Source organism: Emiliania huxleyi, assembly GCF_000372725.1.
Source record: "Emiliania huxleyi CCMP1516 unplaced genomic scaffold EMIHUscaffold_7, whole genome shotgun sequence".
In the NCBI taxonomy this organism is placed as follows: domain Eukaryota; phylum Haptophyta; order Isochrysidales; family Noelaerhabdaceae; genus Emiliania; species Emiliania huxleyi.
Genome location: NW_005196756.1, coordinates 1,101,668 through 1,127,917, shown reverse-complemented (window position 1 = coordinate 1,127,917; position 26,250 = coordinate 1,101,668). Strand labels below are relative to the sequence as shown.

Sequence of the window (26,250 nt, the reverse complement as noted above, 5' to 3'; positions counted from 1 at the left end):
AATGCATAATCGCCGAGTTCGGAGCAGACGGAACCAGGAAAAAGTGGGGAGGTCTCGGACGAGTGAGGCGCTATGAAGGCAGACCCGTACCTGGCCAGCCACGTCTAACGCGTGGTAGCGATGCATAGAGGCGGAGTACTCTGCGTATGCCCTTGTCGTCGAAAGCGAGTGCCGTGAAGCGCTATTTCCTGCTGTCAGCTCACCACCTCGCCTTCTCTGTCGCTCTCCTGGCCCAGGCCCACCAGCAGCAAGCCTGAGTTGTCCCAGACCGCACTTGTTTTGGGTCTTCAAGCTCATACCGGCTCGTGATGCTCCGGTGTAGGGCTCGAGAGCACTCCCGGAGGCCCTGTGCCGAGCAATTGTGAGGGCTTTCCGGAGGTCATCATCGGCGCCACCGACCGTGATATGTCCCGACCCACAGCCCTCATGCATTAGGCGCATGGATGCAGTCATAGTATGTAGGCCTTCTCTCCCACAGATTTGAGCAATAGCCGCAAACAACGCTTTTTGGCACTTGCATCTCTCTCGTGTGAACACGCACACCCCATGCCGACGAAGCGGCTTCCCAGCTCGCCAGCTCGCCTTCTCTGTCGCTCTCCTGGCCCAGACCCATCAAGATCAAGCCTGGGCTGTCCCAGACCGTCCTTACTTTGGGTGATGAAGCTCACTCTGGCTCATACCACGGCTCTTGCAGCCTCACACTGTCACACACGCCTGTTTCACCCACAGACACCGCCGGCACGCACTCCCAGTTCACACATGCTCAAGCACAGCCCCACCAAAGCACAGCCCTGCTCAGAATGGTCATGGACCACCACTTGGCAGCCGTGGAAGCCCCACATCCGCTGCTTTTCTCGGCTCCTCTCAATGCGTGTCGGGCACCGCCACGACAGCACGCCGACGGCAAGCTTTTGAGATCCATCTGGTGGACCTGCTGTGGCCACAGCCGCCCCTCACATGAAGCTCGCACCAGGGCTCGACACCGGGCCCTCTCATCCCGGTCGTGGCGGCGTGTGTGAAGGATGCGCGGCCGAGCCGCTGGCTGGCGCCGCTTGAACGTCCGAGATGGCCGCAGCACAGGCCATTGCTCAAACAATCGGCCGGTGCGTCGTTCGGCCCACGGCGATGGGCCTGGTCGATTTCAGCCGACGGGATGGCAGCAGGGCCGCGTGCGGGGCCTGCGCTTGGATTGCCCCGTCGGGCGCAGGCTTTATTAGAGACCCCGAAGGCGAAGCATTGGCAAAAACTGCTCTCATGGCCTCTATTTCCGGGGTCAGATATTTGGGTCTCGATATCGGACCCACAAGAGCTAACCGAAGTGGCAAAAACTGGCTCTGATGCGCTAGCCGTCGCCCACCCTAGGGAGTCTGCCTCTTCCTATCTCTCGGGACAGGGGTTGTGCGTTGATGTGAATTATCGATTTCTCGATTTTCAGTCGGCGTCGGTGTTGCAATCCAGCTCCTGTGCGCCGACAATGCGACGCTCGCTCCTCTGCTCGCAGTGCGCTCGCCGCGGCTCCGTGGCGCCGCGCCACCGCCTCCTCTCGTCGCTGCCCGCCGGGGTCTCGCCCAGCCGCGGCGCCAGCCCGCTGAGCGTCGTGCAGGACGCCATCGCGGCCGGCATCCTGAACGAGGACCCCAAGCAGATGGCGGCGCTGCTCAAGCTCGACGCGCTGGCGAGCAGGCTAAAGGACTGGGAGCCGCCTGCAATAGGGCCCGCGGCCTCCGAGAGCGGGACGTCCGGCGGCGGCCTCTGGGGGTCCATCAGCTCTGTCTTTGGCGGCGGCGGCGGCGGCGACAGCGGCGGCGGCGGCACCGCGACAGCGCAATCTCTCGACGACGTGGCGGCGCCGCTGGGGCTGTACATGTACGGCGGCGTCGGCTGCGGCAAGTCGCTCATCATGGACACCTTTTTCGATTGCGTCGACCTGCCGAGCGAGAAGAAGCGGCATGCGACCCGCGCCTTCCGGAGGCGGTGCCTCCGGCCAGGGCCAGGAAGTGGCTCAGGAGCGCGCCGCGGCTGACGCTAGGCGCGTCCACTTCCACGAGTTCATGCTCGAGATCCATAAGCGGCTGCACGAGCACCGGCAGGCGGCGCAGCTGCGGAAACTGCTCTTGCCACGTCGTCTCCGCCACACCGCACACCCCGTCTGCGGCACCGCTCGCAGGCGAACCCCGGCGCGGGTGACCCGGTGCCGGCTCTCGCACACGACATCGCCCAGGCGCGCTCCCCGATGGGCCACCCGCGCTTGCCATCTCCGCACCCCACGTTTCCCCACGTGCCGCCCACGGCCGCCAATCGAGGTGCACACGGCCTGGCTCCGTCGCCGCCGCCGCCCTCGCCGCCGCCGCCCTCGCCGCCGCCCGCCACTCCGCCCTCGCCGCGTCCTCCGCCGTCTCTGCCTGAGCCCACGCCGCCGCCGCTCCCGCCGCCGCCGCCGCCGCCCACATGTGGTTCCTAACCCTTCTTGGCTCCTCGCACCGCAGTCGGCGGCGCTGCTCTGTTTTGATGAGTTCCAAGTGACGGACGTGGCCGACGCGCTCGTCATCCGCCGGCTGTTCCACCAGCTCTTCTCGCACGGCATCGTGATGGTCGCCACCTCGAACCGGCCTCCCGACGACCTCTACAAAAACGGGCTGCAGCGCCCGCTCTTTGTGCCTGGCCCAGAAGCCCCGAGGCAAGACTCACCACACACACACACACACACACACACACACACACACACACACACACACACACACACACACACACACACACACCAACACCAACACCAACACCACCAACACCACCACCACCACCGGGACCAAGTCTGCGACGACGGCGCCGAAAGGGGAGTCGCGCGGCACGCGGCGCCGTCGTTCACCGGACTGAATGGGGTTAGGTTCCCTTCATCGGCGACCTGAAGCAGCGGTGCGAGGAATCACGGCCCTAGAGGCTGAAGACGTATCCATGTATTCATGTATTCCAACTAGCTCTCGAGAGGACACGTACTCCGCCGTCTTCCGCCGTCTTCGGCGGTGTTCCACTGCACTCGTAGCCCGTGTGCTCACGCGGTGCTCCGAATACACGGCGCGACCCCGTCTCTCACCCCGACCTCTCGGTGTGTTCCTGACGCAGGTCCACGACCTCGACTCGCCCAACGACTACCGCATGCTCAAGCACCTCGCTCGCGCCGGCCGCACCTACATGACCCCGCTCGGCCCCGACACGGACGAGGCGATGGACGAGTTCTTCGGCCTACTCACCAAGGGCAGGGGCACCAAACCGCTCACGCTGCAGCTGAGGGGCCGCAAGCTCAAGGTGGAGCGCGCGGCCCGCAAGGTGGACGTCGCGCGCTTTGGCTTCGACGAGCTGTGTGGCAAGCCGCTCGGCGCCGAGGTGGGACAGACAGACAGACAGACAAACACACGGCAGACAGGCAGGCAGACAGACAAACACAGGCAGACAGGCAGGCAGGCAGACAAACACACGGCAGACAGGCAGGCAGACAGACAAACACAGGCAGACAGGCAGGCAGGCAGACAAACACACGGCAGACAGGCAGGCAGACAGACAAACACAGGCAGACAGGCAGGCAGACAGACAAACACACGGCAGACAGGCAGGCAGACAGACAAACACAGGCAGACAGGCAGGCAGACAGACAAACACAGGCAGACAGGCAGACAGACAAACGCTACGCAGACAGACAGGCAGACAGACAAACGCTACGCAGACAGACAGACGGTCCCATGACTGCCCGTTCCCGCACCTCCGCCCCTACCCCTGCCAGGACTATCTCGGCCTCGCCTCCGCCTTCCACACGATCTTTGTCGAGTCGGTGCCGCAGCTCAGCTTCAATGACATCAACAGAGTCCGCCGATTCATCACCCTCATCGACTCGCTCTACGAGAAGCGAGTGCGTCGCATCATCCCTGTGTGGCCGCAGCCCGCCGCCGCCGTCGCCACCGCCCCGAAGCCCCCGTCGCCTCCACCGCCCAGCCCTCCGCTGCCATCGCCGCCACCTCCGTCGCCGCCACCGCCGAGCCCGACCCCGCCCAGCCCGCCACCTCCATCGCCGCCCCCCCCCCCCCCCCCCTTTCCGCCAGGTCCGGCTCGTCATCTCGGCCGCGGCGCCCATGGAGACGCTGTACGCCGTCGATGAGGCGAACTCGGACGAGTCTTTTGCCTTCGACCGGTCTCGCACCCAGCCTGCGCCACAACACGGCGCGTGTAGCGGCGGCCGAGCCGGCGAGTGGCCCTGTAGGACCGTCTCGCGCCTGAACGAGATGAGCTCCTCCGAGTACCTGATCCGGTCAATCTCGGCGCACGAGAAGGTGGCGGCCTCTAGACTCTCACGCCGGGCCTCCGGAATACGCCTCCTATGTTTGTTGTCGCCGCCGGGTTTGATTAGCTATCGGGGACTGCTTCTCCGCCCTCCCCCGCTCCCATCCAGATGTAGATGCAGAGGTTGCGCGGAGACAAACGCGTGTCGCGAGAGGGGGGGGGGGGGGTCCTTGGCTGCCGCGTGCACATGGCTGGGCTTGGGTGGGCGGTGGGGGCGGTGGTGGGCGGGGCGGCGCTTAGAGGGCCGTCGCTTTGCCTTCCCGTTTCAGGCGAAGGGGACGCTGCTGGTCTACGAGTCGGATTCGGCGCCAGCGGAGCAGGGCCTTGCGGCCTCCTCTCGGCGTGTCGCGAGCTGTGAACGGGCGGCGAGTATAGGTGCTCACCCGCGAGGAGGCGACGCAGCTCTTCATCTCGTACGACGCCGATGGGTCGGGGGCGCTCACAGCCCTGCCGGCGCTGTGCAAGGGTGGCAAGCTCCGCACGCTCAGGCCCCCCCCACCCGTCAGGCGCTCGAGATTCCGGAGCTGCGCTTGCTAATGATGGACCTCTCCGAGCGGATGCGCGGCCACCGCAACGCATTTGGAGAGGCCAGCTGGCGTTGCTGGTGCCGCACCGCGCCTGAGGTGGAAAGCGGGTCGGGCGTAGGTGGAGGACGCAGAGGTGGAGCACGCGTTTGCGCTGATGGATGCGAACGGCAACGGCGAGGTGTGCCGTCGCCGCCGTGCGTTTTGCACCGAGTTCTGTCCATTGCATCCCGCTTCCGCTACTAGCCCCCCTCACCCCCCCCCCCCCACACACCCCCACACCGGTCTCCCCATTCCTCTCCCCATTCACTCGTCTCTCTTCCTGCCTTCAGGTGACCCCGACACTTCCTAGACACTTCCTAGACACTTCCTAGACACTTCCTAGACACCTCCTAGACACCTCCTAGACACTTCCTAGACACTTCCTAGACACTTCCTAGACACCTCCTAGACACCTCCTAGACACTTCCTTGCCCTTCAGGTGACGCAGTACGAGTTTACCGACGTCTTCGCCAACTCGAGCCTGACACAAGTTGTCGCTGCGTACGGCGAGACGCTGCCGGAGAACGCGCTTCCACAACCGTCTCAATCGGGACGCATCAATCGGGACGCGTGACGGGCGGCTTGTCGGGTCGCAGAAGACGCGCGAGTAGAGGGTTGCACTGCGGGCCGCGTCGCGCCGGTGTCTCCCGGCGGGCTCGGGCGGGGAGGCAGTCCGAGCTGCTGAGCGATCATCCATCCGCCAGTCGCGCACACACTGATCATTGTGGAGGAGGGCATGCCCGAACCGATCGCACATATCGTTCAGGGTTAGAGAGGCGCGGGCGGCGCGAGGGCCGGGTGAGCCGTGTGTGACGTGTGAGAGAGAGACAGGTGCGCGGAGTCGCGCGAGTCGCGCGAGGCAACAAGAGGCAGACTCAGAGCACAGATGGGTGTTGTGAGGACACAGCGTCAGCGCGAAACGCCCGAAACCCCGGGAACCGAGATCCGAGTCTGGAGTCTCCCCGACGCGAGAGCCGGTGCCCGTGCGGGGAGACGCCCTCTCGTCATGAGTTCTTTCTTTACTACGCGTGTGGATTACATTTTCCGTGTAGTACCCGAGAGGTGTGTACACGCCGCGGCAGATACACTCGACACACGACCCAGCGCGAGCGTGCGAGCGAGAGACACGCACGCCGATTCTACCGTAGTTTTCGAGTCTCTGCCTCGCACGCACCCTCACTCTCTCAAGGGCGCAAGAAAGAGAGGTCGATCTTCTCCACCTTGATGCCGAGCTCGCGACGAAAGTCGTCCATCCGCTGCGCCTCCTCCTCGGAGAAGATGAGCGAGACGGCGCGGCCGCGGCGCCCCTCGCGGGCGGTGCGACCAGCGGCATGCACGTATGAGTCAACCTATGTGCATGGGAGGGTGGGGTTTTCGAGGCCCGGTGCAGACGCGCAGTTGAGAGACGAGTCCACCCGCTGCGGCAGCCCGAGCAAAAAGACGCAATCGAGGCCTGCGGCGGGAGCCAGAGCCGACACTTGCGGTGCGGGTCCGAGATTGGGGGGGAGAGGGCGGGGTTGCAGCGCCTTTAAAGTCGACTCCGCGCACCGCGTGCTCGCTAGTGACGAGGAGTGGCAGCTCTGCCTGCCTGCGGCTCGCCTCGCTGCGGTACGAGTCCGCGAGGAGCTGCCGCTGTTGCATCATGCCCTCGGGCGACGCCTCGCCTGCAGAGGGGGGGGTCATGAATGAGGCGCTCGAGCTGGGCCAGAAGATGCGTAGGTGCTCGGCCGCTCGCGCGAGCGGGCGGACTACGTTCCGAGATGTCGCCGAGACGCAGCCGAGATTTGGCCCCGATTGAGCCGAGATGTCGCCGAGATTTGCCCTGCAGGCGTCGCCTCTCGGAGAGGGGCCGCGGGCCGCTGCACGCGACATCTCGGAGAATCTCGGGCTCTCTTGGGGAAACTCTGGCAGTCTCGACCCCGGGTCTCCCATGCAGACCCCGCCCCCCTCCCCGCCTCCCTCCCCGCCTCCCTCCCCGCCTCCCTCCCCGCCCCACCTTGTGCCGCGTCGCCCTCATCCGCCGGCAGGACACCGAGTGCTTGGTTGAGGGCAACCGCGGACAAGAAGCCGGCCTTGCGCAACTCGTCCACGCACCGAGGCACCGAGCCGCCATTCGGGATCACGAGGAGCGGAGCCTCGGGCATCAGCTCCTCGGTGGCCACGCGCAGCATGACCAGTCGGGCCGCCGCGCGCCCAGAGTAGACGCTGTGCGAGAGAGTGGACGGCAAGCGCACGTTTCCCACGCCTCGCTGCGCGAGGTTGCGCGGCGGCGGGTGCGCCGGCGCCGCCGTCACGACCACGCCCGCGTCTCGCTTGCCGCCGCCTAGGGGAGAGGCGTCGTGGAGCGTGTCGTCCATCAAAGTGTCTTGCGGAGGGCAGGAGGGGTCTCGGTGCCTCCGACAAGCCAACCGACGCCGCGGCGCGTCTCGGCGCAGACCGTCGCTGAGCACGACACCAGCTGCAGCTTCGGCGCGCCGCGAGGGCGGCTGCGCCGCAGCCACTCCAGCACTAGCTGCGCCGGCCGCTTTGCTCTTAGCCGACGCTCAATGGCAAGCGCCGTTGGATTCGCCGCCGGCCCTCCCCTGCCCCGGGTCGGCCGGGCCCGGGCCTTCCCACGTGCCGCCATCCGATGCGCCCGCCCGGGTGCGCGAGCGCTGGATTGCATCGTGGGCGGAGATGGCTGAACGGTGCCGGGCGGCAGCAGCAGGTCCACCTCATCCAAGACAACGGCGTCCGGGCCGAGGACGGCGCCACGGGCGCCGCGAAAGACCTGCAATAACGCACGCGGCGTTCCGACAAGCACGCGCGCGCCACTGAGGCACGATGGCCGAAGATCGACAGGCTGTATTGCGAGCAGCACGTCGCTCGGCTCGGGCAGTAGCAGCCTTGCCTCGGCTGCAATCTGTATCGCCAGCTCCTGCGACGGGCTCACGATGACTGCGCTGATGCCGTCGGCGGGCGCGCTTCGCGAAAGCAAAGGGACCAGATAGGCGAGCGTCTTGCCCGAGCCAGTCTCTGCGTGGAGCACCGTGTTTGTCCCGTTAGCGATTACGGGAAACGCCGCGCGCTGGATGGGCATCGGCCGCGTGTAGCCCGCGGTGTGCAGCCGCTCCACCAGCGGGTCCGGCACGCCCGGCCATCGCGTCGTGACGGCGACCCGTGGTCGCAGTGCTGTCGAGGCCAGCCAGCACAAGGTGAGCATGTGGCCAGCGTCGCGGCCCGCACATTCTTTTTCTTGTGTACCTAGGATTCGGCGCGACCATCAGCAGACGCCCGGGCCTTTGGTCGCTGGAGCTCGGCAATGGTCGCGCCGCCCTCGACTCACGGGGCTGCCTTCCATCCGCCGCTGCTCAGGCCGGGGGAGGGGGGGAGACCTCCTGTTCCTCGCGGAACGGGAGCAGCCCCCTCCTTGCCCGGTCTGCGAAGCAGGGTGGTGGTCGTGCCATCTTCGCTTCAAAACGACCACGCCGCAATCGTCGCCGGCGTGCGACACGTTCCCGGAGGCCGGACTGTCCTGGTCGAGAGTGTGTGCCGCCAAGGCGGGACTACTCGGGGACAGTGCCGACGGGACGCGGCTCGAAGGGTGTGGCTCCGCAGCGCGGCTGGCACTCGTCGCAGAGGCCTCACCTTCGAAAAGTCGGGCATGGCTCCACCCGCAACTTGCTCGCTAACACGCGCGCACCGCCGAGCCTGCGGCGGGCGCGCTGCGGCCGCACGTCTAACTTCGTCATAGTGCCACGACGTGCGGCCTAGATTTAGCCCACGCGCCTCTGCTCGCAAACACTCACCCATTGAATTGTCACTGCCCGTGAGTGCGAGATTAGGGCTAGCCGCAGGCAGCTAGCCCGTGAGGAGAGCGTCCATAGACACCTCACTTAGACCCCACACACGGTCTCGTCCGTGCCTCGCCGGCCGGAGAGATTGCTGGAGGTAGAGCAAGCCTGCTCTAGCCTCGCATGTCACTTCCTGTCGTCTGTTGTTTGAGTTGTGCCCTTGTTTGTGCCCTTGGCACCGTGGAGTGCTGGGGGGGGCGACAGGGAGGATGTCGGGCCCTGAGTTATGTGTACGCCGACTCAGGGTGTGTGGCAGCCCGCTGGCTGTGTGTCTTGTGAGCTTGTTTGTGTCTGTGTGTCGCTCGTGCGTGTCGTCATCATCTGTCCAGCGTCCACCCATACCGCGTTGGTGTCCAGTCCGAGCCTGGCTGTTCTTCACCTTTCTACCTACCTACCTACCTAGGATTGGGGTGAACTTCTTTTCTAGACGGCTAGGATAGAGATCAGCCTCGCTCTCAATCCTAGAAGTCGAAGGATTGTGAGCAGCGCTCCTCGCAATCGTAGCATCTCTGTGCGATTGTGAGCGCCTACGCTCGCAGTCCACATTTTCTCAACAAACAAACGCTCTCTCTCTCTCTCATTTTCTAGGACTAAGAGCGGGTCCCCTCGCAATCGGTGCGATCACTGTTTGGATTGCGAGGAGACCATCCCGGCGCGCTCACAAGCGCTCGCGGCTGGAGCGATTGGGAGCGCCCCCTGTGCGCCTGCCAGCAATCCTTTGGTGCTTGGATCTTTGGTACGATTGAGGATTGTGGGCGCAGCCGCTCATACTCCTACATAATGGATTGCGAGCGCTCCTGCTCGCAATCGGAGGCTTGTCGCTAGGATTGTGAGCAGTGCTGCTCGCAACCCTAGACTTTGCTCGGAAGATTGCGAGCGCGCTGGTAGTCGTATAGGCGTCACCAGTCATCTTGGGAGCGGAGCTGCTCTTAGTCCTAGAAGATGTAGGATTGCGAGCGTAGGCGCTCACAATCGCACAGAGATGCTACGATTGCGAGGAGTGCTGCTCACAATCCTTCGACTTCTAGGATTGAGAGCGAGGCTGCTCTCATCCTAGCCGTCTAGAACTTAAAGGTTCACCTTAAGGAGTGTCATTTGCACTGCCATGAACCATGATTGCGAGTGTAGGGCTAGCGACTGGTTGCTGGCCTGTGAGGAGAGAGTCTGTCGACATACCTCCACCCGACCCCCCCAGCAGCAAAGCGCTGCTGCTGGGGGGGGGGTCGGCCATGACTTTAGATGAAGATGTGCAGGGGGGGGGGGGGTAAAGCCGTACCGAGCAGTGTGCGGCCGCTCCAACTCGGGATGTGGACAGCCCAGCAGAGGCTGAGCGTCTCATGCAAGCAACATATACACTGTATACACGTACAGGGCCGGAACACGTACCAACCACGCCGTTGCCTCTCTGTCCTGTACTACCGACGGCCTCTGTGAAGTGTGAACACAGTCACTGCACGTGCCATGCCCAACGCTGACACGGCCGGCTTCCGATTGTGGCCGTCTTCACGACACGAGCGTGGGCTGCATCGCCACTTGCACGCCGCGCTCGATGACATCTGTGATGGGGGCGCGGCAGATAGGGCAGCGCTCGCGGCTCGCCACGAGACGCGAGGCGCACTCCTCGCAGCAGCTGGCGTGCCGGCACGGGCCGAAGCGTGTGGCACGCGGCCTGTCGAGGCAGATGAGACAAAGGCGCGCCTCCTCGTTGGCGGCCTTGGCGAGGTCGGCGAGGTCAGGTGCCTTCAGCCCGAGCTGGCGGCAAAGCTGGCCGCACGTGTGCGTCTTGAAGAAGGAGAGGACTCCCTGCGCGCCCTTGTCGGTGCCGCCGTTCTTGTGACGGCGAGAGCCCTTCTTGGAGATGTGGTGTAGGACCGGGTCCGTGAGCACGAAGCCGTCGCTCGCGTTCCACACGCCTTGCAGATCGCACACCAGCGTGCGCCCCTGCGTGTGCTCGTAGGAAAAGTGAGAGAAGCATTGGGGCAGCTCGTTGAGCACCAGGTTCACGTCGATCGTGGCCTCGTCGTCCTCGTCCTCGTTGTCATCCTCCTCCTCCTCCTCGCAGATCGCGCCGAGCACCGAGCTCTGCCCCGCCCGAGCGCTCGCCGGCGGCTCGGCAGCGAGCGGCAGAGTATACACGTTGCCGTTGTTGTTGTTCCACTTTCGGAACTTCCCCTCGAGCTCCTGCTCGACGAGCACCCACGCCTCGTTGTTCGGGTAGGACTCGTCGTAGCAGTGGTACACGCTCACCTCGAGGAAGAGGAGCTGCATCGACGGTGGGCCCGCCACACGCCGGTTGAAGGTGCGGGCGATCTCGCCCGCCTCGGCTTGGATGCGCGCCATCTCCGCCTGGAAGCGCCGGCCGAGGTTCTCGGTGTGCTTCGCCTCCTTAGCTACGAGGCGGTAGGCTCCGCGAAACGCGCGCATGGTAGCGCCGCGGGCCTGGCCGGCGTACCACTCGTTGAGCTTGTCCTCGGGAATGAAGACCTCGGCGCAACGGTAGACGAAGCGCTCGACGCCCTGCGCGAACGGATGGCGGAAGAAGGCGAGGCCAGTGTGCGCGGCGTCGAAGCACGTCTTGACGAGGTCGCGTTTTGTGAGCACGTACTTGTACTTGTCGACCTCGGACGCAGGCAGTCCTGTCGAGTTGTAGATCAGCCAGCTTGTGGCGGAGGAGACGAAGCCCGCCTCGTCGTCCTTGCCCTGGTCCTTCCGGATCTCGACATTGGCGCGCAACTTGAGCTCCTTGCCGGTGCGGAGCGTCGTGAGCGAGCTCGAGAGGGACGAGAACGCGGTGCGCAGCCCACCCGCGTTCAACTCGAGCTTCTGAAAGGAGCCGCGCGGGAGTGCCTCGCCCATCTGCTGCAGCACCTGGTAGTTGAGGTGCGGGTCGCCAAAGGCCACCGTGCCGACGACGACGCGGTCGCGGCCGAGGATGTCGCCGATCTGTAGCACCTTCTGCACGCAGTCCACCCCCACAGCCTCTTGGGTGCTCTTGCGGCACTGCCTCGGCGAGATCGAGCACTCGATTAGCATCGGCTTGCCCCTTCTCGTCTTCAGGTTGCCCGGCGCCGCTGTCCACACTGGAAAGCCGTGCGGGCAGGAGCGCGAGACGTGGTCCGAAGGTGCGCCGTCGCTGAGGAAGAGTAGCATGAGTGTGCCACGGTTGTGCGCGTCGTCCTGCAGAATTTCGAGCGCCTTGTCCAGCGCGGGAAGGTAGTTCCCGTGAGAGCGAGCGTAGCTGCCGCCCCGGGCCTTGAGCGCTGCGGCGAGGCCTGCGTCGAGGCGGGCCTTGTCGATGACGACGTGCGCTTCGTCAGACATCTCGATGAGCGTCACGACGACGTCGGATCCGCACGCGCCGGCCGCGAGCTGCGCCTCCACAAAGTCCCGAGCCAGGCAAATGTACACCGCCGCGGTCCGCGTCTCGTAATTGGGCACGTCCGCCTTCCGCATGGAGGCCGAGTGATCAACAACAAGGACGATGTGGGCCCCGCCCACGCCGTCCGCGGCCGCGAGGTTGACTGCGCCGTCGTTGAGCTTCCAGGACGTGATCTCGTGCTTGCATGTCACGTCGGTGATGAAGACAACGCCCTCGTGGGTGAACCGCCATCTCTGGTCTCCTGCCCGGCCGGGGTTAGCTGGCTCTCTTACGCCGTACTTGACTGCAGCCTGCAGAGCACGCTTCTCGATCCCGCGCTCTTCACGGGAGGGGGGGGGGCAACAGGAACCGACCGACGCTTCATTCGCTCGTATTACTTGTGATTTCACTGCGAAATCCTCTCTGGGGGGAGGCGGTGACCCCCGGCCCACACCGTCCGTGCGCCGCGACGCAGTGCGGAAACAGCCTAACAGGCTGACAGGGCCCCGGCTCTATTAGTCTCTATAATAGCACCGACTTCCAATTAAGTACGGTTAAGTAGAGGGCAGATTTGGAAAGATCTCGAGGAGTACACACAGATAGACCCTCCAACCATCAGAAGCCTCCAGCCTGATCGGTCGTACTGACCGCCGACAGATCACTCCAGAACAGCAGACAGGCTTCCAGACAGGCCGACGTCTGCACGTGGCCGGCCGGGCGAGCCAGGCTTAATGCTCCGCGCTCAATGATGCGCCTCTTGCCACTCTCGAATCCGCCCGCGCAGCGCGTGGTTTGGGGTGAGGATGCTGTGCTCGAGCGCCTCGCCCGTCATCGGGCTCGTCGACTTGGTCGCGAGCCAGCGCTCGATCTGCTTCCGCTCGTAGGAATGGCCGTCCGTCGCCATCACCGGGTCGCTCATCACCTCGGTCGTGATGGGGCAGATGAAGTCGGCCGGCGGCGGCTCCTCCTCCCTCGGCGGCGCCTCCGGCTGGGGCGGCTGCTCCTCCGCCACCCTTCTCTCCTCCTCCAGCCTCGCGCTCTCCTGGAGCGCCGCCGCCAGCTCCGCCTCCTCCGCCGCCGCCACCGCCTCCCCCTCCGCCGCCGCAACCGCCTCCGCCTCCTCGCCTTGCAGCTCCTGCGACGGCCCGGCGCCGCTCCCTCCGCCCCTGCCCTTCTTCTTCTTCTTCCTGGCCTTGCGCTCCTTGACGCGCTGCTCCGCCTCCTTCTCCGCCTCCTCATCCGCCAGAAGCGCTTCCGCGTTCCGATCCGCCGCCGCCGCCAGCTCCGCCATCTCAGCCTCTCTTGCCGCCGCCTCCGCCGCCCTAGCGTGGGCGCGCATGCTCGCGGGCGAGAGGCGGACGACGGTGGTCGTGGGGTCGAAGGCCGCGTTGCCGATCTCGGCGGTGGTTGGCACGGTGACGTTGGTGAGGGAGGAGCAGCCTTCGAAGGCGGCTTCGCAGATGGAGGTAAGGCCGGCGGGGAAGGTGACGGTAGTGAGGGCCTCGCAGGCGTCGAAGGCGCAGTCGCCAATGGAGGTGAGGGTGGCGGGGAAGGTGACGCGGGCGAGGGCGGAGCAGCCGGAAAAGGCAGCGCAGCTGATGGAAGTGAGGCTGGCAGGGAAGGTGACACGGGTGAGAGAGGAGCAGCGGAAGAAGGCGGCCTCGCCGATGAAGGTGAGACCGGCAGGGAAGGTGACGCGGGTGAGAGAGGAGCAGAGGTGGAAGGCGCTGGGGCCGATGGAGGTGAGGCCGGCGGGAAAGGTGACGGTGTTGATGAAGGAGCAGAGGGCGAAGGTGCTGAGGCCGATGGAGGTGATCCCGGCGGGGAGGGTGACGGAGGAGAGGGCGGAGCAGCGGCGGAAGGCGTAGTTGTTGATGGCGGTGAGGCCGGCAGGGAGGTCGATGGAGGAGAGCGAGGAGCAGCCCTCGAAGGCGCTGCTGCCGATGGAGACAAGGCTGCGCGGGAAGGCGACGGAGACGAGAGAAGTCAAGTTGCGGAACGCCCGGTCCGGCAGGTGCGTCATGCCTTCGGGCAGCACCGCGTGCCCGTCGGTGACGACGACCTGCCAGCCGCCCACGTCCAGAATCTCGGAGCCAGTCGGCGAGAGCGTTGTCGTCTGGTTGGCGAGCATCATCTGGTCGGCGGTTTCTGGTCGTCGAGTGCCATCTGGTCGACAGAGAGACAGTGTCCTCTTCAAGATGTGCTCCTCCTGCTTTTGTGGCGTCGAAGATCGAAAAGTCGAGAAACTGCAAAAATTCGCGAGCGTGACACTAATCTACGACAATGTTCGAAGTTTTCAAGTTCGAAGTCTGTCCCCGGGGGATAAATTGGGAAGAAAATAGCAACATGGCCGCCACAAGCGCGATTTTAGCCCCCCGCTACCCGGTCGCAGTCGTGCGACGTAGCGGGGGGCCACGACTACGTACGTTTACGAAAACCCGCCGCTCGGCCTCGACGGACAACCCGAGTGAAGGCGAAACGCCATATCGCCGCGACGCCGCCGACGGCCGAGGACGAGTCCGAATAGGACCGTCACTCACTCGATTTGGGGATCCTTCACGCGCTGCGCTACGCTTCGGAGTCGCTCACCCGGGGATCGCTCCTTCCCTCGCTCCGGTTTGGGGTAACTCTGAGCTCCCTCCGCGTACACGGATCCTCTTTAGCCAACCTCTGAGAGTTTGAGTGTAGACTGGGTAGAGACGACGACGACGATACAGTTCATTGCGCCCGCGACCACAACGGCAGATAGGAAGCCGCCGGATATAACTGGGGCCCCGGACGTAAGTGGGGCGGGCCCGGGCGGGGCCGGTTTGGGCGCTTCGGCCCCCGGGAGTGGCAAGCCGGGCCCGGCAGGGCGCGCGGGCCGGGCCGGGCCCGGCGCCCCACTTTGCAAATCGACCCGTTTCCCATCCAATATCTCCCACTCGGCCGCGCAGAGGCCCCAACTGAGAGCGGGGCCCGGGGTAGGGGGTCCCTACTGGTCGTGCCCACCCCTCGGACGACCCCGGGCGATAGCGGGGGACCCCGCAGCAGCAAACCTGGCGCGGCTCACGATTCAAAGCGTAAAATCCTAAGCACGGTAGTTAAAATGGTCGTTGTGGTGGGCCCGCCGTCGTCTCCGTGCGTGTCGGCGGCGTCTCGCCATCGTGCACGTGCGCGCTCGACCTCTTCCAGTTCGGCGTCACGAAAGTCGTCTACACGCAGGAGCAGTTTGCGGAGCTGCGGGGCGCCCACTTTCCCTCCATGGGATCCGCGCTCGGCGCGGTGCTCGCGCTCGCGCTCCCCGTGTATGGCGAGCCGGAGCAAGGCACCTCCTGGGCGCACGTGTACGTGGTCGGCGAGCTGCCAGAGGATGAGCTGGGAACGGTGCGGGCGCGGCGCGCCAAGGCCGTTCGGGCCATCTCACCGCTCGCGGCGATGCGTCGTGTAAGCGTGCGACGAGACGAGGACGGAACCGGCCGGTGGCTTCCGGTCAACCTTCTCCTCCCCCTCGTCCCGCCGGACATGCCCGCTGACGCCGCGCAGCGCCGCGTAGACGAGGCCCTCGCGGCGGGCCTGCACCACAGCATCCAGCACCGCTCGGAAGAGCAGCGGCGCAAGCGGCCCCTAATGCTTGTCGACGCCGCGGCCGTACCCTTCATCCCCAAGCGCGGCGACCTCAGTAAGCGGCGGAAGGTCAACACCAAGGCGGGCATGGTCTTCTTTGTCGACCGGCTCGGCGCGATGCCGCACGCGATTGAGCGGGTGGAGCGGGAGGGGCCGCCGGGAGCGGACTACAAGGTGCTCTGCATGCGGCCCATCCTGGCCGAGACGGAGGAGCAGGACGTGCGTGTGCCGGAGGGGGAGCTCGTATTCCTGAACGATCGCTTCCACGCGCACTGGCGCCGCTCTGCCGTCTCGTCGCCGCCCCACCCTCTGCCCCTGTGTCCTGAGCGCGTGCTCTCACGACGCGTGCAGGTGCTCGCACACGTCGAACGCCCGTATCACCGAGGCGCTCGAGAGGGCGGTGGTTTCGCACGCACGGTTCCGCGACAAGCTGAGCGAGCACGACATCTTCCGCTCCTTTGTCACGGATGTGAGCGTGCCGGTGCCGAGCCGATTTAGCAGGACGTCCGTGCGCGACCTGCCGGCATTAAGGTCTAGCGTCGCGGGGCCCGATGGCGAGTTTGTACCAGGGATCGATCGCCTCGATCCCGATCGCAGAAAGTGGGTCATCCCGCGCGAGGCGTCGGGCGGAGGCTCATCTAGCGGAGCGCGTCCCGGTGGGGAGTGCGAGAGAGATGCGCCGGTGTAAACGGCTGCTGCTGTGGCCGCTGCAGAGACTTTTGCCGTCGAGTAATGCCAGTCGGGCGCTGACGCTGAGGAAGCGTGCTTCCCAGCAGCGGTGATCGCGGCGAGCACTGCGTACGGCTGGTGACGGAGGAGCGCCACCAGGAGCTCACCGCAAGGAATCGCAACCGGGCCCCGCCGTTCCCAGTGGGCTTCGCTGAGCGATGGTAGCTCTGTCTTCACTGGCTGGGGCGCCTACCGGGCAGCCGCCCCGAGCAGCGGGGGAATGGTGGATTCGCAGCGCGGCACTCGATTTTGTTCCTATGCGGCGCAGAATAAACTGACCATTGACTGGCAGTTTGGCATGAAACGCTGATTGCTGAGCCGCGAGAGGTTGGCGTGGGCAATGCAGGCTAAAGCGGCGGCAGCCAAGAAGCTTGGCTGCCAGGCGCCCTCGATGCTGGTGCATGGGATGAAGAACAAAACTTGTGGCAGATGACGCAAGGGTCGTTGTATCCGAGCTCCTTTGCGCGGGCGCGCTTCCACGCGAGCATCGCCTCGTAGGCCGGCTGCTCCTGCGGCCGCAGGTGTCTTGGGGAGGTCGTCCTCAACCTCGAGCACCTCCTCCTCGCCCTCGGCCCCTGCAGCCTCCCCTGCAGCCTCCCCTGCAGCCTCCGTCGCCCCCGCAGCCTCCTGCCTGTCCGCCGCCCTCCCGCGCCTGGCCTCCCGAAGAGCCGCGGCGTGCGGCTCCAGCGTCGCGAGGAGGCGCGCGCCGTGAGCGCTCGCCTTTGCCTCGCCCCAACCCCAGCAGCTGAGCAGCGCCTCGACTGAGCGAGGCACGCACCGCACCATCGCCATGAGAGCGCGGTTCTGCGCGACGTGGTAGGCGGCGCAATCGTTCTCGCGGGCGACCCTTTCTTCTCGTCGCGCAAGAGGCCGTACACGAGCGCCTCGTTCGGGAAGAGCTCCGCCTCCGATGCCGGTGCCGGGTCCTCGTGGCTCGGCTCTGTCGGCGGGCGCTGCACCTTTGGCTTGCGGACGACGGTGGGCTTTGGAGGCGCGAGCGCCTCGAGGCCGAGCTGAGCGAGGACAGCCTGGTTGCGCTCGATGTTTTTAAGCCGCACGATCTCGTAGGCGGAGAGGGACATGGGAGGATTTGGCGCGAATCGCCCCCCCTGAAGGCCAAGAACAGGCTTTTCAACAAAAAGAAATGTTCGTTAGAGACGTTAGATCCAACAGAAAGCTCGCAAAAAAAATTCCGTGCTCTCCCGGAGCTGCTTGCTTTTCGCGGACAATGGCACAAACCACAATCCTTCGGCTTCGCAAATTTCAAAGATCGGTAGAGTTTAGACAAAATTCTCTCACAGCACTAAGAAACACTTTGTGCGGCCCGCACCCCCTCCACTCGTAGTCCGTACGGCTCTACGCCGACGCAAGGGACGCACAATGCTGTCGCTCATTTGCGGTCGATGCGCAGCGATCCCGGTCCCGGTGCAGGCCATTTGTGGCCAACAGCGGCCACGCCGTCGACGCCCGTTCGCGCCTTGCGCCAGGCGAGATACATGGACCACGCCGGCTCGAGCTTGCTGCCGTCGGCGTAAGCCACGCGGCGCAGCGTATACGCAATGCTTGCGGGGCCGGGGCAACAGAGGGGCAGCACCCAGATGCGCCTCTCGCGCACCTCCCCTTCGCCGTCGATGACGTGCATCGAGTTCTTCCAGACCCAGTCGGGGACCAGGAGGAGGTGGCCTGCCCCTGAGCCGGAGGCGCCGGGGCACGCCCGCTCCGGGCAGCATGCACAGCAGGATTTGGCGGGGCAGCAGAGCGGGTCAAGGGTGAGGTGGACCCACCCGCGCGCGAGGGTCGCGTCCTCGAAGGTCATCACCACGCCCGGCTGGCAGATCCCCTTCATGCACAGCTCGAACGCACCGCACGCGTCGCCGCGGACCTGCGCAGCGGCGAGGAGTGAAAAGAGAGGGAGAGAGTTGTATTCGTGTTAGCTCTGCGAGGCGGCGTGACTTGGGAGGGGCACGGCTCACCGGCCAAATCGGGGAGACGAAGGCGTGGTCGTTGCGAAGGGTGAGCGTCTCCGCGTCCCACTCCGAGCCCGACAGCATCGCCAGCTCCTCGGCGCACGGGTTCGCCTCCATGTGCCATGTGCCGCTGAGGGCGGCGGGCAGGTCCGGGTTCTTCTGGACCTCTGCCATTTCGTCGAACCACTCGCCCGCGGTCGCGAAGTGCCGCAGCTCCTTGCCTGGATTGCAAAGCTGTGCGCAAGAGAAGCACATCCGCTCCATTGGCCCGAGGAAGAGCGGCGGCCACGGCCACGTCGGCGCAGCGCAGCACGTGAAACACAGGCCGGCCCCTCTCGTCGGGCATATACTGTTCGTGCACTGGTGAGGGAAAACGGCCCGAGGGTCCGTCCACGCGCAGCAGCTGTCCGAGCAGCAATCTGTCCTGCCACAGCAGTAGTTGGCTGCAAAGACGGTGTCGGCCGGAACGACGGCGTTGCCACCGACGCCCGGCCCGGTCCACGCGGACGGCCCGCCCTGACGCAAAGAGCGAGCAAGGGCGACGTACTTTTGGCTCGGAGGGCGCGACTTGGGCGGCGGAGGCATGGTAGCAAGGGAGGAGCCCGGGCGCCGCGCTTGGGGCACGGCGCCGCCTCTTTTCTCTCTCGAGGTCTCGAGGTGGGGATCCTTTGGTGGGGAGGGTGCTCGCAGCGTGCTCCCGCCCTGCGGCAGTGGATCCGGTAGTGGCTGAACAACATAAGTGAGTTGCACTGAATGGACACGCCCCGCGGAAGCGGCTGTCGGCGTGGCAATGTCTCCGGACCGCTGACCGAGCTGACCGAGCTGAGCAACGACATGGTGTGAGAGCATGAAGCACAGATGGTGGGGGGGCGAGGGTGGTGGAGTCTTGTCCAGAACACCTGCCTGCTGTGTGCTGCCGGCGTTGTGGGAGGCGAGAGCGAAGGGGACCATTCGAACAGACCATCTCATCGTAGGGAGCGGCGGGCACTCGGGCGGGCAGAGGTGAGGGAAAAGGGCCAGCGGAGAGTAGTAAAGGCACCCAGGGAATTCTTTTTTGGGAGTTTGCGCTCGTCCCTCGTCCCGTGGTTCGCGCTCGTCCGTGTGTCGTCCTGATGAGTGTTTTGGTTCCGAGTCTCCAGTTCGCTTACAATGGATCGGATGCAGGCGGCTCCTAAGCTGCGGATCCTGCTCTCCGTGTGGGGCTCCCGCGGCGACATGCAGCCCTACGTCGCGGCGGCGCTCGGCATGATGGCGGCCGGGCACAAGGTGAGCATTATGAGCAAGCCCGACTTGAAGGCGTTCGTCGAGGCGAACGGCGTCAACTTCCTCGGGTTTGACGTGCCGACGGAGGCGGCAACGCCGGAGAAGCAGCAGGACGGCGACAACAACCCGTTCTTACGGGCCAAAGCCGATGCCGCAAAGATGTTTGACGAGGGCGTGAGCTTCTCGTATTGCATGAACAACATCGCCACGATCTTTCACAGCAAGACGGAGACTGTAAACGAACGGAACGCCTGGCTGCTGCAACTGCTGCAGCTCTGCTCCAAAGGGCCGGACGGTACGCAAAATCGCTGCAGACGGTCGGACGCGCTGCTCGGCGCGCACGTTCGGCTGGAGCCCGGAGGATCACACAAGGCGTATAGAGGAGCGCGCGCGGCCTTCGACAGTGAAGTACGAAGGGTGTGAGATCTGAGTGCAGAGGCTGTGAAAGAAACGGTTCCAGTAGGGATCCCTATTTGCAACCAAAAAGGAGCACTCGCACAGCCTGCCACTCGCACCAGCGACTGCAGAGGTGAGGAGGGGGCGGGGACGGCCCGGCCTCGGGACCAGCACACAGCGCCATTGGACGGATTTCCTTCTCAATAACAAGGTCGAGGAATTTTCTGCGTGTGCGAGGTAGTCCGAAAATTCTTTTTATTAAATTCTTTTTGTCGGCGGGCGCTCGGCTCGCGCGTCAAGGGAGGTGTAACAGCCTGACAGATGGGGTGCGGGGAGAGCAAGCCCCTGCCGCTGCCTTCCACCACAAGCAAGCCCGCCGAGCTGGGAGAGAAGCGGGGAGAGCAACTCGCGCCGGAGAAGCAGCCGGTCAGCAAGCCCGATCTTGACGATGGAATAGTGTCAACAGACGGTGTCGAGGTTGCGGCTCTGGGGGAGGCGAGGGCCTAGGGGGTACCCATGCGGGGGGGAGATGGGGTCCCCCAGCCCGCCGCAGGCGCCGATTTTTTGGCATGTTTTTCTTTTTCGCGCGATTTTTTACTTGTTTTCCTGGGAATTCGGCGTACTTGCGGCCATGCTATCACGCCTTGCGACATCCTTTCGGCGCTGCTGACCGTGCCATGCTGCTCAACTGACCGCCTGCATAGCTCGCGGCCTTAGTCTTCGGCATTCAGTGACGACCTGATCGTACGGCCAGTAGGAAGGTGTCCTTCCAGCGCGTGCACGCTTCTGACGCAATGCGCGTCACAAACTGCCTCAGATTGGCTGCTGGCACTCTCGAGGCTATGCCTACACAGCCTCGCGCGCATGGGCAGTCAAGAGGGACCGTGCACCTTCTCAGGACAGCGCCGGTGCCTCTCTCTTGGACCGGCAAACGTGGTGGTCTCGTGTCACCGATGTGGGACCAGTGCGGCATCGCGCCATCGACAGCTCTGAACTGCGCCTCACCACTGACCGGGAAGGCCGCCAAGTGGGTCAGCACCGGTCACACATTGTGGCAGCAGTCAGCAGTTATCTGATAGCTAGAGCAGCAGCGTCAGGGTCGCAGGGTCGGATCGTGTCAAGCCTCTCGCCCGGCCGGCCGTGTGCAGACGTCGGCCTCGTGTCTGCTGTCTGGAGTGATCTGTCGGCGGTCAGTACGACCGATCAGGTCGGAGTTTTCTGATGGTTGGAGGGTCTATCTGTACGTACTCCTCGAGATCTCTCCGAATCTTCCCTCTAACCAACCGTAACCATTCGGGAAGTTGGTGCTAGTAGAGACTAGTAGAGCCGGGGCCCCGTTTCCGCACTGCTGCACGACACAGCTCCACCCCCACCTCCCCCAGAGGGTTGAGGAGAAGGGCTATGCTGCCGGCAAGTCAGCGCTCACCGCCGCCGACCACAAGGGCATCCCGCTGCTGGCGGCCCTCGACGAGCTGCTCGTCGCCGACGACAAATAAAAACTCCGCTCGGGCGATAAAAAAACACCCCGGGACTCAAAACTAGGGGGTTGTATCAGAGGGGGGGGGGTCTGAGGCAAGGGGGCCCAGATCTGCTCGTCTCAGAGGGTACCCTCTGTGCCAAGAGAGGCCATCCACGAGCGGCTCAGAGGGTGCCTGGGCCGACCCTCTGAAGGCCTGTGCCGCCAAGCCAGCCTCTCTCGGCGCAGCCTCTGAGGCTACGGGGACCCTCTGAGACGCCAAGGCAAGCCCCGCGAGGCCGCTCCTCAGAGGGAGTTTTCAGCGGTATTTCAAGTCTGTCGTGATCCCCCACCAAGCAGAGAGAACCCCCCCCAGCAGGCCCAGCTTCCATTGGTTTCGGATACCTCAAGTTCGAGTTCACTAGGACGCCGCGGCGCCTCATGGCCAAGCTGGAGCAGGGGACGGATGTGGAGATCACTACCTCCTCCTCGGGCGGCCGCTCCAAGCACATCCTCACTCAAGTTGACGGGTCGGCGGCGCCGCTGGCCGCGCGAAGCTGTCGCGCAGGGGTCGGCGCGGGCGCTGTGGGCGAGCCTGCAGCAGCAGCAAGCGTGTGTGGTGCCGGGCGCTCGAAGCGTAGAGTAGCGCCTTAGTCATGCTCGCTGCTTCCGCCCCCTCCCCGCCCTCCCTGGTCAGCGCCGTTCGTGGAGGGCTAGGCGCTCCGGCCTCCGCCCGGGGCTCTCGCCTCTGTCTGCCGAGAGGGGGCTACCCTCTGAGGTCAACGCCCTCTGTGCCGCGCCAAGACAGACCCTCGGCCGGGGACCCTCTGAGGCCAAAATCAGCCAAGAGAGGCCACAGAGGCGGCACAGAGTCAGAGTCAAACCCTCTGTGCCGCCAAGCCAGGGGTCCGACCCCTCCTCAGAGGGGGGTCTGAGGCCTCAGAGCGTGTACAACCCCCTAGTGACTCAAAGCGAGAAGAGGAATCATCGTCAATCAATGGCGGTGTTCAGTGACCTTGACGGGCTCGCGGTGCAGCGCATCGTTCACTTTCTCGAGGTGTGTGAGCTCGCACGTGCGGCGTGCGCTAGCCATGACCTCAGCACGTTCTGTGCCGCGGAAACGGAGGCACGCGCGCGTGCTCGAATTAAGCTGTCGTGGTACGGCAGCACTGGCCTATCTGCACAGGAGGCATGCAATGAGCTGCTGCCTGAAGTCGAGAAGCCAGGGTATTGCGTCGAACGACCGTATTCGACCTCCGACCTGCTGGCGCTCGCAGCGCAGTACGCAGGTGGCTGGGGCCGGCTGCTTGCACGCCGTGACGGCGCCGCCATCAGTGTCCAGCAAACGCCGGTAGCTGGGCCAGTTCCAACCGTCGATGCGTGCCTCGTGATGTGGGACATCGTCATGAACGGTCAGGAGAAGGCAGTCTGGAGTGGCCTGGGTCCGCTGATCGATGAGCTGGGCGTTGCGTATCGTACGAACGTGACCGACATGTCTGGAAATCCGATCGAATGTGACATCTGCAATCTGGTCCCCTTCGGTTCTCCCGATTCCCAAGGTCAGGCGCCCTGGTGGGACGCACGCGAGCTGGTCGGTCCACACTATGACCCCTCCGACTGTGTCATCAGCACCAACCTCGACGAGCTCGCGGGTACCGGCGTGCGGCACCGTGTCTCGCTTCTTACGCCTGGTGGTGAGAAGCCTGTTTACCTGAGCCTCGAGATGAGCCGCTACTTCAAGCCTTGCTTCGACGCGGTTACAGCGCCTGGATTTCATGACGTTGGTGGATATTCTGCCGGTATCTTATGCAGCAGCTACGCGAGGCGATTGAAGATTTTCATGAGGCTGCAGATCCTGATGGGCCAGGCGGGGGGCTCGCGGCCGGTTGCGTCTTTTGCGATCTCGACGAGGCCCGCACCTCAGAGGGCCCAATTCCAGGTACCCTCGACTTTCGTGTGCAGGACAATTTCTTCCTTTTCGGCTGTAATACCAGCGTTGAGCTCTTTTCGAGGATCCACTTGCCAACTCGAGCGGTGCGTTACATGATCGTGATCTCTTTTGACGACGAGATGTGGCAGTGTGTGCTCGACAACTGCAATCCGGCTGATGGGCAGCCTTGGCCGTCTTCAGAGGATGACGACGAGTGAGGTGTAAGTGACTGTGGTACGATGTGGATGCATATACACTCTGTTTAAGATCCAGTATTTTAAAAAGATTGCCGGCACACAACACAGAGAGAAGTTGAGAACAAACGGCACTCGGCAGGCAAACAACAGCGGGGAGAGAGGCGCGTGTCACACATGCAAGAGCGCTCACACCTCACTCAGCAACGTACATGATTGTGTACACCGTGGAAGAGAGGCCGTGCCTGTCTCCTCCCTGGCGAGAACTATGCCGCCGACACGGAGAGGGCGCGGGGAGGCTCACGCAACGTCGGCGGTGCGCGGCTCGGCGGCGGCCTGCCCGGCGGCGGCGGCCTCATCCTTCGGCGCGAAGAACTTTTGCGACTCCTCGAAGTACTGGTTGGGGTGATTGATACCGCCGAGGTCCGTCTCGATGAGCGTCGACCCCTTGTGCCGCGCCTCGAAGAACTTGCCGCACGCCACTTGGTAGTGCTGCCCGCGCACCTTGTCGAGGATGTACTGCACGTCTTGCGCCCCCACCTGATGGGGGCACGACACGCCCCTGGTCTCGAGGTCTCGAGGAGTGCGGACGTCCTGACGCCACCCCGAGCACCTGCATCTGCTGAAGCGTCGCGCGCATCTGGCCCTCGTCGTAGTTGCGGAACGGGCAGCCGTGATGCTCGCCGGCGGCCGCGTTGGCGCCTAGAAGGGATGACACAATGGACGGGGTTGAGCTCATTCATTCATTCAAGTCTCGTTGCGGTGGCGGGAGAGGCGCGTGCCCGACGAGTTGATGATCTTGCCGCAGGACATGGCGCTCCAGTCCTGCCGCTTGCCCTCCAAGCCGTAGTTGTAGCGGATGCCTGTCCGCACCGCTGGCCATGAGGGCGGGGGGGAGGGGGGGGGGGGGGAGGATCCACCAGGCGATGGAGGGGGGGCGCGCCGTAGCCGTAGTCTCGCATGAACTTGTCGGCCGCCATTCCCTTCTTGGTGAATTCGGCTCGGAAGAAGGCCGTCGACTCCTCACAGCTGAGGCCTACTCACAGCCACTCGCAGTCCGAATGCCTCGCTCGCAGGCGCTCGGAGACGCTCGGAGACGGCCACGCAGGCTGGCAGTGTGGAAGACACCCGAGTAGGGTGTGAGTACGGTCTCGTGCCGTGTACTCTGAGCGCCGCGTGAATACACGGGCTACGAATACAGGGAATGCCGCTGAATACGGTCGAGCACAGCCCAGCCCGTGTCCTCTCGAGCGCTGGTCGGACTACCGGGTGCGTGTCGCGCTTCTACGCTTGGGCAGGCCGATTGTCTTCAGGAAGAGTCCGAACTGCTGCCGCGCAGAGTGCTTGAGGTGTTTCGTCTCGAGCAGCTTGGCGTGCATGTTGTGCATGCAGAGAGGGAAGGAGCGGCGGCTGACGGTCGGCAGGTCGGCCAAGCTCACCGCCGAGCCGGAGCGAGGGCGCGAGTAGTCGTCGCCCACGTACTGCGTCGCTAGCCCCTCGAGGAAGGAGGCGAGCCGGTCCGCCTTGTGGGAGAGGGGGGGGGGGGGGGGGGTAAAAACGGAGGCCAGGAGGGAGGTGGGGGAGGGAAGGGGGAGGCGGGGAGGGCGCTGGAAACGGAGGCGGGGAGGGAGGTGGGGGAGGCGGGGAGGGCTCCGGCTCCCCTTTGGCGGGCGGCGAGGCGAGGAGGAGGGGGGGAGGATCCCAGCCGGCGGGCGTGGATGGACGGCAAGGGTGGCCGCGAGGGGAAGCGGGCAGGGGGGAGGGGGGGGAGAGAGCAAGCGAGGCGGCGGCTCGTTTCGCGCCTCCTCCTCGCGCAACGCCGGCCACTGATGCGACGCCGTGGCGAGCCGGCGCGACCACTGCGCGCGCACGGCGGTCGCGACGATCGAGACGAGGTCGGCCGCGGGGACGAAGGCGGAGCCGCCGCGCAGATAGACGCGCCGCTGCCGCACCAGGTCGACCACCTCCTCGAACGCCACCTTGTAGTGCTCGGACCGCTCCGCCGCCGGGTCGAGATCGCGGCGCGACGAGAGCGCCTGGCGCAAAGGGGGCGGCGGCGCACAGAGCGGGGGTCGTGCTTGCACGGGGGCGGGAGGGCGGGGAGGGCGGCTGAGGCGATGCCTGGTGCAGCTCCTCCTTGATCTCCTCGTACTCATCGCGCGAGATGGCCTCGTACTGGAGACCCTTGGCGCGCAGCCAGGCGGCGCGGTCCTCGGGCGGGTTGTTGACAAACCGCCACTTGAAGAGCTCCAGCTCATTCTGCAGGAACCACCGGCGCAAGTCCTCCGAGCGGCAGTATGCCAACCGCAGGATGAAGTGCGAGTAGTAGTCCTTGATCAGGCCCGTGGGTGAGAGGGGCATGAACTCGTCGCGCGCCTTGCGGATCCGCGCCTCGAGCTCCGCACCCTTGAGACCCTTGGCGCGCGCGAGCTCGATGGTGCTCAGGACTGCGACACGGGAGGCTGTGCGTTAGGAATGCGCCGCGGTGGGCAGCATGCAACTACATGGTTTGTCGTCTCTCGCTCGGGGGTGGCGGCCGCACGTCGCAGCCGGTCGTATGCAAACTCCTCAAATTCGGAGACGGAGATGGGCTCCGCTGGCGGGAGCTCGTACATCGAGAGGGCGG

At 64.9% G+C, this 26,250-nt stretch overlaps 8 protein-coding genes across 8 annotated transcripts; 3 read left to right on the top strand and 5 right to left on the bottom strand.

The window, feature by feature from the left end:
* The first annotated feature begins 1,442 nt into the window (after positions 1 to 1,442).
* EMIHUDRAFT_448420 (ATPase) lies at positions 1,443 to 5,937 on the top strand. The gene is made up of 13 exons (XM_005761967.1): positions 1,443 to 1,947; positions 2,030 to 2,121; positions 2,222 to 2,268; positions 2,487 to 2,654; positions 2,882 to 2,917; positions 3,118 to 3,378; positions 3,773 to 3,898; positions 4,125 to 4,177; positions 4,247 to 4,316; positions 4,596 to 4,670; positions 4,833 to 4,901; positions 4,972 to 5,031; positions 5,332 to 5,937. Exons 1-13 carry the CDS (start codon positions 1,475 to 1,477, stop codon positions 5,464 to 5,466), a joined length of 1,665 nt encoding a protein of 554 aa, XP_005762024.1. The 5' UTR covers positions 1,443 to 1,474; the 3' UTR covers positions 5,467 to 5,937.
* On the bottom strand, positions 5,907 to 8,109 carry EMIHUDRAFT_420596 (hypothetical protein). The gene is made up of 5 exons (XM_005761966.1): positions 7,287 to 8,109; positions 6,889 to 7,215; positions 6,419 to 6,556; positions 6,308 to 6,345; positions 5,907 to 6,241 (listed from the first exon to the last, which is right to left on the bottom strand). The coding sequence occupies exons 1-5, from the start codon at positions 8,092 to 8,094 to the stop codon at positions 6,077 to 6,079; spliced, it is 1,476 nt and encodes a 491-aa protein (XP_005762023.1). The 5' UTR covers positions 8,095 to 8,109; the 3' UTR covers positions 5,907 to 6,076.
* Positions 8,110 to 12,831: 4,722 nt separating this feature from the next.
* EMIHUDRAFT_60169 (hypothetical protein) lies at positions 12,832 to 13,038 on the bottom strand (the record flags this gene model as incomplete). The annotated part of the gene is made up of 1 exon (XM_005761965.1): positions 12,832 to 13,038. A coding segment is annotated over one exon (207 nt), but the record flags the coding sequence as incomplete, so codon positions are not given.
* A 462-nt stretch (positions 13,039 to 13,500) lies between these two features.
* EMIHUDRAFT_62112 (hypothetical protein) lies at positions 13,501 to 14,106 on the bottom strand (the record flags this gene model as incomplete). The annotated part of the gene is made up of 1 exon (XM_005761964.1): positions 13,501 to 14,106. A coding segment is annotated over one exon (606 nt), but the record flags the coding sequence as incomplete, so codon positions are not given.
* Positions 14,107 to 17,677: 3,571 nt separating this feature from the next.
* Positions 17,678 to 18,971, bottom strand: EMIHUDRAFT_448418 (hypothetical protein; the record flags this gene model as incomplete). Its single annotated transcript, XM_005761963.1, has 2 exons — positions 17,678 to 18,300; positions 18,392 to 18,971. Coding segments are annotated over 2 exons (1,072 nt in total), but the record flags the coding sequence as incomplete, so codon positions are not given.
* Positions 18,972 to 19,534: 563 nt separating this feature from the next.
* Positions 19,535 to 20,071, top strand: EMIHUDRAFT_96836 (hypothetical protein; the record flags this gene model as incomplete). The annotated part of the gene is made up of 1 exon (XM_005761962.1): positions 19,535 to 20,071. One exon carries the CDS (start codon positions 19,535 to 19,537, stop codon positions 20,069 to 20,071), a length of 537 nt encoding a protein of 178 aa, XP_005762019.1.
* Positions 20,072 to 22,497: 2,426 nt separating this feature from the next.
* EMIHUDRAFT_198115 (hypothetical protein) lies at positions 22,498 to 23,648 on the top strand (the record flags this gene model as incomplete). Its single annotated transcript, XM_005761961.1, has 2 exons — positions 22,498 to 23,385; positions 23,463 to 23,648. 2 exons carry the CDS (start codon positions 22,498 to 22,500, stop codon positions 23,646 to 23,648), a joined length of 1,074 nt encoding a protein of 357 aa, XP_005762018.1.
* Positions 23,649 to 23,972: 324 nt separating this feature from the next.
* Positions 23,973 to 26,245, bottom strand: EMIHUDRAFT_52656 (hypothetical protein; the record flags this gene model as incomplete). Its single annotated transcript, XM_005761960.1, has 9 exons — positions 23,973 to 24,164; positions 24,238 to 24,358; positions 24,412 to 24,461; positions 24,545 to 24,660; positions 24,913 to 25,231; positions 25,496 to 25,612; positions 25,653 to 25,660; positions 25,709 to 26,071; positions 26,167 to 26,245. Coding segments are annotated over 9 exons (1,365 nt in total), but the record flags the coding sequence as incomplete, so codon positions are not given.
* Between the last annotated feature and the right edge of the window lie 5 nt (positions 26,246 to 26,250).